The 14,165-nt window shown below is 44.1% G+C and overlaps 1 protein-coding gene across 19 annotated transcripts in view; it reads right to left on the reverse strand.

The window, feature by feature from the left end:
- LOC113259039 (tetratricopeptide repeat protein 13) overlaps positions 1 to 14,143 on the reverse strand; it is an 84,032-nt gene extending 69,889 nt beyond the window's left edge. For 7 of the 19 annotated variants that reach the window (XM_057307649.1, XM_048218930.2, XM_044386073.3 and 4 more), the window contains exon 1: positions 13,790 to 14,127. In XM_057307649.1, the coding sequence (XP_057163632.1) occupies positions 13,790 to 14,057 (268 nt within the window). In that variant the 5' untranslated portion in view covers positions 14,058 to 14,127. Of the gene's footprint in view, positions 1 to 13,789 lie in introns of all 19 variants that reach the window. The other 12 variants (XM_057307648.1, XM_057307645.1, XM_057307644.1 and 9 more) reach the window with 6 other exon arrangements.
- Positions 14,144 to 14,165: the final 22 nt, after the last annotated feature.

Here is a 14,165-nt window from a genome sequence, read left to right on the forward strand (position 1 = left end):
TTCCTTTGCTAATTTTTAGATCATTTGCTCTCTTCTGGCCTAAGATAGAAAGGACAATGTCTTATTTTCCAGTTATCTCAGGGCCACCTATTAAAGCATCAATTTGAACACTGCCTTTACATTATAGTTATGGAAGTCTGTTTCAAGACTTTTTTTTTGAAAGGAATCTTTGAGATTATTTTCATCGAATGACAATAGCTCTGACAGATGACTGTCCAATCTACATGGACACTGACATTTTAAAAATTACAGTAACATGTTCATTCTAGATAATATACAAAAATCACAAAACATAAACAGAAGTCATTTAGAATACTACCACACATTGAGAACCACTGTGAAGATTTTGGTGTAACTAATGTAATTAAGTGACAGTGCTGAAATCAGATGGCCTGGGTTTGAATTCCTGTTGTCTGTCACGACTTACTGGCTTTTGGCCACTGACCTAGCCTCATCAATCTTTGGTTTCTTCATTCATAAAACAGGGTCAATAACAGTACCTACTTCACAGAAGTGGTTGATTAAAACAAGATGATTTAAACAAGGAAATAGAAGTGAAGTATCTGGTACAGTTTCTGGCACAAAGAAGGAGCTAAAATATGTTTGCTACTAGTTATCACTGAGTTGTGAGAATAGAAGGAGATACACTGTTTTGTAACCTGCTCTTTTAATGTAATGACATAAACACTTTCCCATATGACTAAATTTCTTCTGCACTATTTAAATTCAAACTTAGTGAGATTGGATAAGATTTTTAATTTAATATCTTTAAATTTTTAATTCTCTACAATAAACCTGTATTTTGTTGTTTCTAGACTAATCCCTTATAATGATCTTATTCTGACTTCAACAGTATCACATTGTTTCAATAACGCACCCTTTTAATAAATACGTACATTTTAATGTAAAGCAAAGTCTCATCATTTTTTTTTCCAGGAGTTTCTTGGCTATTTGGATCAACATTTTTCTTTCAGATAAACTTCATTTTGTTAAGGTTGCAAAACAAAAAACGTCCCTCTATGACTTTTTCTTGTTTTTTTTAAGTAGCCTCACACCCAGTGGTGTGGAGCCCAACATGGGGCTTGAATTCACAACTCTGAGATGAAGACCTGAGTTGAGATCAAGAGTCAGACGCTTAACCAACTGAGCCATCCAGGGGCCCACACTCTTATGATTTTTATTAGAATTGTTAATACTGCAGATGAATGAGCAGAGGAATACTTTACAAAATTTAATCTATTCAACTATTTTATTAACCTATGCGAAATTTTACAATTTTTCTATAGAATTTACACATTCAAATTTGTTGTGATTAAAAAGAAAATTAGTGGATAACCGTTGATTCAGTATATATTTGTTGAGTATCTACTACGTTGCACTCACTGCTCAGTGGTCTTCAACACCAAAAACGACCCTTGTCCTATTATATGAAGATGATAGTTCAGGGATGCCTGGGTGGCTCAGTTGGTTAAGCACCTGCCTTCGGCTCAGGTCATGATCTCTGGGTCCTGGGATTGAGTCTGGCATCAGGCTCCTTGCTCAGCAGGGAGCCTACTTCTCCCTCTGCCTGCTGCTCCCCCTGCTTGTGCTCTCTCTTGCGCTCTCTCACTCTCTCACAAATAAAAATAAAATCTTTTTAAAAATTAAGAAAAATTTTTAGATTATAGTTCAGTGAGGGAAACCAAAAGTAATCAAAGTCACACAGAAATGACAAGTCACAGCAGCTTAAAGAACTTACGACTAGAGCATAGTCAGGGGAAGCAGTACTCGGGGTCAGTTTCCTGAGGATGTGAGTAACAACATCAGCTCATACTGAGAATTCACAGGGTAGAGGCATACTTCTGATCCTCATTTTAAAAACAAGGAAACTGAGGCCAAGAGGCTAAGTAATCTGCCCATGGCTACCCTCCAGCAAAGCAGTGGAGGTGGGATTTGAATCCAGGCAGTCTGGTTCTGGATCTGTGCTGGCAAGAGTGAAGGGAGACCTGAGGGAAGTTCCAGATTTAAAAGGTGAAGGTCCATGGGCAGCTGGCTGGGCAGAATGGTCCAGGCAGAAAGAAAGCATATTGTAAATATTCTGTCTGAACTGCTAGAGCTGAATATTTTATCTACCCACATTACTGAATTCTTAATAGCTCTATTAATGATTCATTTATTCAATGGGTAATTGTATCATCTACATCTAATGATATCAAGGTCTTTTTAATATTTATACTCATTTAGCATCTTATTTTACTAGATAAAACCTCCAAAAAAGTGCTTAATACTCGTACTCCGGCTTATTCCTGACATTAGTACTTAATTAAATGACCCAGAATTTCCTCAAGTTTTGACAATAAGATTTTTCACTTAACACTCATGAGCTTCCAGTGGGAAGATGCTCTATAGGGCTATGGGTTAACATTGATGTATTTTACCATATAAAGGAAGGATTCTCCTATTCTTTGTTTTACCAAAAATTTTAAATCAGGAAAACTGCCTGAACTTTATCAAGTGCTTCTGGAAATGTCTTTATGATAATCATATGATTTTTCTCCTTTGACCTATTAAGGAGATTAATTCGATTTTTTAAAAAACTTGAGCCATGGGGCGCCTGGGTGGCTCAGTCAGTTAAGCATCTGCCTTCAGCTCAGGTCATGATCCCAGGACCCTGGGATCGAGCCCCACATCGGGCTCCTTGCTCCGCAGGGGGCCTGCTTCTCCCTCTCCCACTGTCTGACGCTCTGCCTGCTTGTGATCCCCCTCTCTCTCTGTCAAATAAATAAATAAAATCTTAAAAAAAAAAAAAGTTTAGCCATCTTTGTACTTCTAAAATAAATTCTAACTGGCCAAGGCACATCATTATTTTAATTGGTTGCTGGCTTCAACTTATTAATATTTTACTTAGGATTTTATAGCTTTCTTCCCACCCCTGCCCCCACAACTATATTAAATTCTGGCATCAGTGTTTTTTGCTGGTTTCGTAGGATCTGTGAGAGAAAAACGGTTTGTTATAGTTATACCCACAGTTGTCTGAACAGAAGGTTAAATTTGTTCTTCAATCTAAAACTGTTTAGCTCACTACGGCTTTGATTATTTTACAATAACAACCCAACCATCTGTATTTAGATGGTATAGACTTCCACAGAAATGGAATCTATTCCATAATTTCCTTGCTCAGATAATGCAAGTAAGATTTATTTTATTTTATATATATTTTTAAAGATTTTATTTGAGAGAGAGAGAGAAAGCACGAGCGGGGAGAGAGGCAGAGAGAGAGTGAGAAGCAGAGTCCCCACTGAGCAGGAAGCCCAATGCAGGGGTCGATCCCAGAACCCCAGGATCATGACCTGAGCCAAAGGCAGATGCTTAACCCACTGAGCCACCTAGGTGCCCCGCAAGTAAAACTTAAAGATAATTACTACAGAAATATTCTCAAAACACAATACAGAATCTCATCTTTTTCTTTTAGATCATCTTCCTAAACATTTTGATTCATTCATTTTTTTAACCTTATTAGCAGGGATTTCTCCACATTTGTGTCTTAATTCTCATGGCCTCTACAATTGTCCACACGGCCCCTCATTCCTTTTTTTTTTTAAGATTTTATTTATTTATTTGTGAGAGACAGAGAGACAGAGAGAGAGCACAAGCAGGGGGACAGGTAGGCAGAGGGAGAAGCAGACTCCCCTCTCAGCAGGGAGCCCAATGAGGGACTCAATCCCAGGACTCTGGGATCATGACCTGAGCCGAAGGCAGACACTTAACCACTGAGCCAGCCAGGTGCCCCCACGACCCCTCATTCCTAATGTACATTTGCCTCTGCTCGCCTATTTACGTGTTAGCCTTAGCAGGCTATTTTATTCTTTAAAGAACCAACTTTCGGATCTATTTATCAATTCTACTGTTGCTCTGTTTCTCATTCATTCATTCTGGCTTTGTTCTAGGCACTGCTTCCAATTTCCCTTATTTCCTTTTCTTGCTACTCAAGCTTAGTTTCCAGGTCATTTATTCCCTGTCTTTTTCCACACGAAGAAGCCACTGAAGACTTATGCAGAAGAAAGATCACAGACAGTTGTGTGAGGAGAGAAGAGCCAGAAGACGAGAGCAGGAGGCCAAGTAGGAGGCCACAGCCAGCTAAAAAATGGGAAAAGCCCAAAGGCACAGACCACTGGGTTGAAATGGAGGGTCAGACTCCAAAAAGGTATAAGAAGTAAAAAAGACAGGGCTTTGAGAGAAAAACTAGGCATGGAAAGAGGACAAAGGCACTGGTTTCCAGTTTGTATAGCAACACAAGGTGCAAGGCCATTAACTGAAATGGAAGTTTAGGAGGAAGAATGACTTTCAGAGGGCAGTCAAGAGCCCAGTGCCCGGGAAATACTCAGCTAGAAGCTGTCTCGCATATAGTTAGGAAATTCCAGAGAAAGATAAGAGCTGCAGGTATGAATCTGATAATCATTAACTTAACATTGGATGAGTGAACAGGGGGAGGTAGGAGCTCAATGACAACTCAGGAAGCTTAACAAGAAACACAGAGCTGACCCCGGTGGGGGCAACGTTATCTAAGAGGAGGGTAATGAACTTGGTAATTTGCCTTTTTTTCCTAAAGAATTATCTGAAGAACATTTCTCTGAATTGTTTTACATCTTTGCCATAAAGCTATACACAGAGTTATTACAATGATTCTCATTTTCCATTATACTCCCTTATCCCCAAAGTCAAGTATTTGTTTCTTCTCATTTTTCTTGATGAGCCTTGCTAGAGAATTGTCTAAACGTTACCAGCATTTTCAAAGAACCAGCTCTTACAGTGAAATCTAATTAAATGTGCAGTCAGAGGAACAGTACTTAGTTTGGAGGCAAAGCACGAGAGTAGTTTAGGGCATGGGCTCTGGAGCCAGCCTGACCCCCATCAGATGCCTCACAGGCTGGCTGACTGCACAAGTCCTTTTGTGTCTCCTAGCCTGTTTCCTCATTTGTAAAACAGGAACAACTACCACCACATACCCTCCCCGGACTTTTGTGAGGAGGAAATATAATGCCCACAATTCGCAGGAAATGGCTGGGTTTGAACTGCATGGGTCCTCTTACACGCAGATTTTTAAAATAAATACAGCATACTACTGTAAATGTATTTTCTCTTCCTTATGATTTTTTTAACTACATTTCCTTTCCCTAGCTTATCTTAGTCTAAGAATACAGTATATAATACATATACAAAATACGTGTCCATCAACTATTTGTCATTAGTAAGGCTTCCAGTCAACAGTAGGCTGATAGTTAAGTTTCTGGAGAGTCAGAAGTTGTACACGGTTTTTGATGATGTGCGTGGGGTGGCGGTGGGGGGAGGACTGGTGCCCCTAACCCCCTCATTGTTCAAGGGTCCACTGTATACATATCTAGGCTAAAATTCTTGGAGAGTTTTGCTGTTCATTTCTTCTTCCTTCTTTCCTTCAGATTATTTTGGTTTTCACAGCACTTTACAGTTTTCAAAATGCTCTCACAATACTCTTTCCCTTGGTCCTCTGGGGTAGGCAGAACACACCTTAGGCTCATCACACACATGGGGAAATGAGCTCAGTGTTAATGGATGTGTACAAGGTCAGAAGACAAAGAAACTGCAAAGCCGAGACTTGCCACATCCGTGCTCTAGGACACCACATCAACAGAGGTGCCTGGTCCATTTGTCACCACCCATTCTGCCAATGCTGGGTCCTAATAATAGATGGTTCAGGTAGAGCAATGCCATCAAACTTCTTTCCTGTCCTCCCAAACCCCATAGACAGCTGATTTTAAGATCGGTTTTAGTGGAGACACGAGGGGCTGACTGCAGTAGGTTCAAGAAAAAACTGGAGACTGCATAGACACAGCTCCTTTGAGGAATTCTGCTATCAAGGAAGCAGAGAGATGAGAGGCAGCTGGAAGGATGTGTGGTCCTGTCTTTGTGACTTGTATTTTTCTAGACAGGAGCTATTATAGCCACTGGTGTGCTGACGGAAGACAAGAGGGAATGAGATCTCCCACCCCAAAAAAAAGTGCTACACTCACGGAGTGTCCAACAAGTGCACACAGCTATGCCTAGAGCTGCAGGCGGGCTGTAGCTATGATGGCGGGGAAGTTCTCTTCGGATTGCTTCCTTCACAGTCAAATCAAATGACCGCTTCGTGAGCAGATGGTGGCTTTGGAAGTTGCAGGTACATGTCATACATTCATGTCTGCAGGTGAAACTGACAAAGCTTGTGAACAGCAAACCCAGAGCCAATTCCTGAAGGAAGATGTTTTATAGGGAACTCAACAGCTGCTGGGCTGCACTCACCACTTGACCACCTTGCTCTAGTTATAAGACTGTGCCAAGTTTACCCAAAAACAAGGATGACTGGGCTTTTCCCATGGATGGGCTAGGACTTGGAAGTCAGGCAATTCTAGTCCTCGGTGTAGGGTGGCCTGGGAAGAGCAGTAAGCATCACTGGGGCGGAAGGAGCTACCCAAAGGCCGAGCAGCTGCCAGGCAGCAGCAATTATACTGCCTTTTGCTTTAATCAATTTCTGCATTTGTAAGACAACCACTGTTGAGGACCTTGTACCTCACATTGGTTGATGGTCCCAAATGGTAAGTTTCTTTTAGAATCTAATCCCAGGAAAAGTAGGAGGAGGAAAAGTTCTCCTCCTCTGAATTCACGTGCTTCTTTTGTTGTAACAAAATTATTAATCATCTGTACCTGAGATGTGTAAGTTATCATAAAACGACCTGAAAATAGAGGCTGCCCGCTGGGAATTAGATTATAAAGTCAACATATAATTAATCCATTAGAACAAAGATCTGCAAAAGCCATCTTAAAGAGACAGAATGGCTTTATAACCAAGCATGAATATAATCTGATCAAAGCTGTATTAACCCACACAAAAGTATTAACACACATAAAGAATGTATACAACCAAAAGAAAAGGAGCTGGTCAGCCTTGCAGAATGGAAAAAGAGGCAGGGAAGCAAATGATGTGGCACCGATCCAAGAACAGAACCGGGTTGAGGGGCGGGGTGCTGGAGCCAATAAAGTGAGCAGCCAGCCTTAGCTGCAAAGGCTACTCACTTAGCCTGGGGTTGTAGCATGGATTGAACACACAGCAGATGCTCCAAGTGACACATACTTTTAAGAGCTGAAGACGTTTTCATAAACCTACACATGCTCTCAAATACCATCGACTCTACGGGGAAAGCTGAAGCAAATCTAGGCAGTGGTGTGAAACCCTTAGTGAAAAAGGAACAGTCACTTTGAAGATTGTATTTATTGATTTGAGAGAGAGAGAGAGTGAGAGAGAGCACGTGCCCACAAGTGGGGGGTGGGGGAGAGAGGCTGAGGCAAAGGGAGAGAGATAAGCAGAGCAGGGAGCCCAGTATGGGGCTCGATTGGACCCCAGACCCTGGGATCATGACCTGAACCAAAAGCAGATGCTTACCTGACTGAGCCACCCAGGAGCCCCCAGAGTCACTTTGAACACCCCAAACACGGGCAGGAAAAGGTCACAAGAGAACTCAACTGCTCTTCCGTGTGGAAGAAACAGACCATCTGACCCAGGATTTCTGACTGTTTACCTACAGAACACCAGCACCTGAGTGGTGCAAATCAGGGACCAGGTGCTGGTACCTGAACCAGAAATAAAGTCATACCAAGTTACCTCCAAATGAAAGTAGGGTAATGTGGAATAAGACTTTATCAGCAAGCTTAAAAACCACTATCAGATATGTATTTGGAGTTCTTTCTAGTTAACACAGGTTGTTCGGTTTGTGAAAAGTCATGAAGTAAGCACCTGTGACACATTTGTCTGTATATGTCACATTCCAATAAAAAGTAAAATTTTTTTAAAAAAGTAACAGAGGAAAATGTTAGCATTAATGCAGAGTGAAAAGTATTAAAATTCTGCTACTTCAATCAATTTTGCATTTATTCTATCGGCGAGATAACAAGCCCAAACAAAAAAGATAAAATGACCTCTTTAAAACACCACATTGTGAAAAGGGGAAGCTTCAAAAGTCAGTCAGTTGGCCAAGTATTTAGGGAGTGCAGTGAAGCCAAGCCGTGTCTATGTGCTAGAGAACTTCTTGAAAAGTCCGTATACACAAAGTGCTCAGCCACTTCCTGTGGGCATGGTCCACGTAGGGTAGGTTCTAAAACCCAGGCCACGTATCTTTTGCCCTCATCCAGAGCGGGGAGAAAACGAATCTTCATTAACCAAAGCTGAACATGTCTACCAGTGTACAGACCTTTTAAAAGGTAAATGTAATTCTTTTTCTTTTTTTTTTAAAGATTTTATTTATTCATTCAACAGAGAGAGAGACAGCCAGCGAGAGAGGGAACACAAGCAGGGGGAGTAGGAGAGGAAGAAGCAGGCTCCCAGTGGAGAAGCCTGAAGTGGGGCTCGATCCCAGAACACCAGGATCACGCCCTGGGCCAAAGGCAAACGCTTAACGACTGAGCCACCCAGGCGCCCCAAAAGGTAAATGTAATTCTTAATAGCAACAGATCTATTTGAGAAAGCTCATGAGTATGCAAATACCACAGCTATCATCTTCATAGAGTTTGTGCTACAAAAAGCATCTCCTAAAGCAGAAACTTTCTGAAAGATGCTGTTCAAGTGGCAAAAGAGGCAAGTATCCTCCAGACAATACCACGGTGCCCAGGGCTGGAGGACATAAATCTCTTTACCGCTCTATGCCTCGGTCTCTGCACTCAAAATAAGCTGGTTACCTGACACTGGCAAATTTACTTGTGTATACGTTGAAAAAAGATTGGAAGAGATTTGCCACAAAACTGTATATGATAACACACAAAGAAAATCAGGGCCAAGGGAAAAAGGATCAAGCAAATATAACAGTAAGGGTTACCACAGTTACCATGACTGAGCATAAAATTTGGTCCTTATTTCCTCATAGCCAGAACAAAAAAGGAAATAAGTCTCATTATAAAAGTGTCCCTCTACTGATTCCCTGCCACCTCTAAGGCTTAGCAATGATTTAAGTGCTGTGAGCAGTAAGACCCATGTCATGTATTTAAATACCCGATTCCTCCATTAAGGAAGATATATGGACAATCCTTAAGTCTAACTGACTGTCAGAAACATGGGTTGGACTTCCTTATTTTTCTGGCAGTTAACAGCTCCCAAATCAGACACAAATGCTCTTTTCTGCACAAAAAGCTGTGGGAAAATAAGCTCAAATCTTGCATTATTAATTTCAATAAACTAAAGAAAATGACTTCAGGTTGTAAAGTAATCATTGAACGTGACTGAGGCACTAAGCGTAGGCAGTGCTGCTAGTTAGGTGAAGGCGGCCATTTCCGAAGTACCATAAAGACACCAGCATAAGGACCACCTCACTTAGGAGCAGACAAAGATCTGAAGAAGGCAGTACAAAGGGAAAAAAATATCACAGTCACTGTCCTTATAAACACTGCATTTTTAAAGAAGAAAAATGAAAGTATTTTTGAAACAATTACAAGAAGGACACACGTTTGACCTATGACAATACATGTTAGTCTGTAAAGAACACATAGATGTCTTTACTACAGGATGAATGCCACCTTTGAATGAGATGCGGTTTAGCTTCAGCAGGAAGAGCAGAGGAGAGAGACAAAGTCTTCAACCGACAGACACGTTACAGCTTCTCTAGACCTTCACTTACCACATCGACAACACTGGTGTGTCAAATGAAGACATCTCCAAGATCTCTCCAAAGCTCACGCTGTCCAGGGCTCTGTTCATGCCACCTTACCAGAGGCCTTCCCTGGCCCCCTCGCAAAGTAACACAGTACATTTTATTCTTCAAGGCACTTATCACTGAGCCTACTCCACACTCATCCCCCCCCCGCCCCCGCCAAGAAGGCAGACTCCACTCAGGGAAGCTGGCCAGCTGTGCTGTGTTCCCAGGGTCCAGAACACTGAGTAGCAAGTAGTAGGCACACAGATAGCTTTCCCGTGAAAGAACAGATCCACTCTAGCTCTACAGCTCAAAATACTAGGTGCAGTAAAGCATCCTTCCATATACGCCAATATAAAATTCTAGAAGTTACTTAAGAACGTAACTTTCAACAAAGGTGAAGGGTGTAGGACTTGATCATTAATACTGATAAGAAATTATACTAAGAGGGAAATATTACCAAGGAAATAATACACAAATGGTCAGGAGGGCAGGTTCAAACCCTGGCTCTACTGTGTTCTACCGTTCTCTACATTCTACCTAATTTCTCTCTGCCTCAGTTTCACCTTAGGTAAAATGAGGATAAAAACCGTACCTGCCACAGTGTTGAGAGGACTAAATAAGAAAGTACATAGTGTTTACAAATATAAAACTAGGGGAAAAAATTAGGGAAATACTTCTGTTCCTTATTTCTTCCCACAATTTCAAACTATAAACAGGGCAAAGGTAACAAGGAAGGGAAATTTATTTTTATTTGAAAAATATGGGGATGCCTGGGTGGCTCAGTTAGGTAAGTGTCTCTCTTGGACTCAGGTCATGATCCCGGGGTCCTGGGATCGTGCCCCACATCAGGCTCCCTGCTCAGTGGGGAGCCTGCTTCTCCCTCTCCCTGCCACTCCCCCTGCCTGTGCTCACTCTCTCTCTCTGACAAATAAATAAAATCTTAAAAAAAAAAAAAAAGAAAAAATATGTACATTACAGTATTTACTTTTCTTAAAAGTAAGATTATTTTTCCCACACTAAAACTGAGAGATGATCTGACATCTGTGGTTATACATGCCTTTCAAGTAAAATATAAAAATTGCACTGGAAGAGAAAGGTGAGGGAAGCCTGGTAACAGCCAAGTAAGGCTGCGACCCCTGACAAGTAAAATACAAAAACTGCACTGGAAGAGAAAGTTGAGGGGGGCCTGGGAACAGCAAAGTCAGGCTGAGACCCCTGGCACCCAGGTCATCCATGCTGTCTCTGCAGCAGGACCTCAGTGGGGGTTGGCCCCGAGCATGCGGCTGCTCCCAGGCACTGGATTCCATTTGATCATGGTCCACACAGCACAGTCATTGCCAGTGCTGTGTTCAGACCTATGGGCTCCCACCAGCTGTTGCCTTTGGCTTTATAATCACTGGGAGTTCTGTGTTAAGAGAATACACATACAGCTCATCAGAAGGTGTGATTTAGACTCAAGCCGGCATGAAATCAGCTGTCTGAATCCAAAAGCTGTGGGAAGGTTTCTGTGTCTGTCCCCTGTATAGGGACTGGCTTGATAGGGACAAGCTTGTGGCTAGAAAGGCAGCACGTGATGACGGTACGACTAACAGACGGTGAGGCTCTGAGAAACCGGCTCATCTGGATCCTGGCACTTATGTAGACCCTTATGTTGATCAGAGGGGAGTTCTGGATTCAGAACATGAGCCCCTAGGTTACAATATGGTTAGCTGTAAAACCTGATTTTGTTCCTACATCTGTTCTTCTTAGAAAGGTGAGGGACTGGGGCAGGTTTCATAGGGTCCGGCTTCTACCTACTTGTCCAAGATGAGGACGGAGAAATGAGAGACACTTTGGGAATTGCTACCACAATAGAGATGGCTTCTGTCACGTACCGCAGCCAGTAAAGCTAAGAGAAACAGCTGGAGTGCCAAGGAGCATAAGCAGTTGCTTTTGGGAATGATTAACTGGGGCTAACAGCAGCAGCCAAGCCACTTTAGCACCTGTCAGCAGCTACGGGACATTGATGTCAGCCCAGGAGCGGCTGGCTCAAAGACTCATGCCACACATTTGCAATAGCACATTGGTAATTCCAAACTATGAAAATAAGTACTATGTGGGGGAAATAAATAGAAAAGTGAAACATCTGAATAAATTACACTTAAAAATACTCGTAGTGTTCATCCTCTGAAGCAGAGAACACTAGGTAATGGTTTCCACATATGAGGGCATTGGTAGAATGGAAAGGAGAATTCCTCCAAATGCCTAGTTCATGAAAACCTATATAATCTAGGGGAAAAGCATAATACAGGTCAGAGTTGGCTCAAATAAGGACTCAAAGGCTGGCATAAGCCTGATGCCACAGAGTGAAATGAGCGGCCTAGGTCAAGAATATCAAGCAATTTCATAATAGAAATCGATTTGTGTCTTCCATTACCTAGAATCTGGGTCTTCCTGAGCCAGTGAGCATCAAATGACTACAGGAGGGAAAGGGAAATGAAGATTTACATAATAACGTACTATATGCTAGCAAATACTACAGATGTGGTTTCCTACCTGTAACTACTTAGTGTCTAAGACAAAGTTTCGTCTGGAGCTTGCCTGCCTGGGCTCCTCCCTTTACAGCTGTGGGGCCCCAGGAAAGGGATGATTTCACTGTATCTCAGTTTCCCCATCTGAGGAAAAGGAGCTACCATCCCATGAGGTAGTGACTGGTGTGCTGACAGATTTAAGACAATAGGCTAATCAACCTAAAGCTCTTATAGCCGTGCCTGGCAAACAGCAAGCACTCCATGTATGTTGGTTATTTCCCACTTTCCTCACAGCACTCTTGTGAAGAAAATGAAACCCTGTAATTAGGTAACAGTGTCTTCAATTTAGAGAGGCAGCAATTTTGCAAAGACAAGCAATTAGCTTGTGCAGAGTCACAGAAAGCGAAGAGGTAAAAGCCATTCTTTTGCCACTTTGCAACACTGGCCGTGTTTTGTATGCCGTTACTAGCCAATGCCTACTACAAAGTAAAGAAGGCACAAACCCTCCAATGAGTGAGACTTCCTTAAGGGAGTCAGATTATGCTTAAAGGAAATCAGAGTGTGCTAATCTTGACATTTCATCTCAACTAAAAATTACTTATTGTCTTCCCAGTTACACAATAGTAAAGAACACCACAGTCAGGCCATAAAAGCATCCAGCCAGCTTCTAAGGAGTTCGATAGACCCAGACCTTTCAAAGGCAAGCCTTAAGTAAATTCTGGGGAAGAGGAAAAGGACAGGAAGGGAAAAGGAAGGGGAGGGGATTGAAGGGTGAAAAGACCCAATGGAAAACCTCAAAACAAAAAAACCATACACACGAATTTTGCCCCTGAGGCATCTGCCATGATTTACTAAGCTGAGGGCAATAGCGCCCATCTTAACGAAGGAGCTGGCCTAGTTCCAATACACACACAGCTCTGACATACAAGGGCTCAAGGCCTGCTGGGCCCTTTTTGCCCTCTGGGAAACACCTGACAGGTCACAGGTCAGTCTTAAATAACTGGAAGCAAGATGTCAACGAGAAGGTAAAATGGGCTTGCGCTTTTGTTCCCTTCTTTCTTTCAGGCATCAAATTTTTAGAGGTTATGTTTAATACAAGACATCAACCCAGGAGGTCAGAAAACCTGATTTCCGGGCCTAAGACAGGCCTGGCATCCCCTCTCCGGGCGCGGCCCCCCGCTAGGCCCGGTCCTCCTTCGTCCGTCGGTCCTTCCCTCGTTCCCCTGGTACCCGCGGGTCCCGGAGCGGGTACCGGGGCTGCCCCGGGACACTTGCCATCTTCTCTTCCACCCTTTCAACAGTTGCTAGGACTCCGGAGAGGCGGCCCTGGCCCCAGAAACATGTTGTCAGCTCTTTTCTCCATTCACCACCCTCCCCGCGGCGGCTACGAGAGGAGGGCGCGCAGCGGCGTGGGTGCGAGCGGCGGGAAGCGGCCCCGGCGTGACACCTCGCGGACCCGGCTCCCGCAGGAGGATACGGCGCGCGGCCGCTGCGGGCGGCGAGGCCCGGGCGGCCCAGCACCTCAGCCCCGGGGCCCGCCGTTCCCACGGCCCTGCCTCCCCCGCGGCCCCGGGCGACCCGGACGCCCGCCCGCCGCCGCCCACTCACCGCCGCACTCGACCGAGTACTGGTCTCCCCAGTCCCCGGACTGCGGGCTGCAGCCGCCGCCTGCCGGGGCCTCCTGCTGCTGCCGGTGCTGCAGCTCCTGCTTGAGCAGCGACAGTGGCGAGTAGTGCTCGGTGGCCAGGGCGCCCGGGCACGGCCCGGCGGACAGGACCCCCAGCAACAGCAGCACCAGGACGCGCCGGGCGGCGTCCACGGCGGCCACAGCGCCGCCCCAGCAGCAGTAGCAGCAGCAGCAGCCGGCAGGTGCCATCTTTCCTCAAGGCGCATGTGCGGCGGCCCTCGCCGCACGCTGCGGCCTCCCAGCCTTAACCCGCGGTGGGCAGGTGGGCCGTGGCAAGGGGGCGGGAAAGGGAGTGGC

Source organism: Ursus arctos, unplaced genomic scaffold (assembly GCF_023065955.2).
Source record: "Ursus arctos isolate Adak ecotype North America unplaced genomic scaffold, UrsArc2.0 scaffold_53, whole genome shotgun sequence".
Classification (NCBI taxonomy): Eukaryota; Metazoa; Chordata; class Mammalia; order Carnivora; family Ursidae; genus Ursus; species Ursus arctos.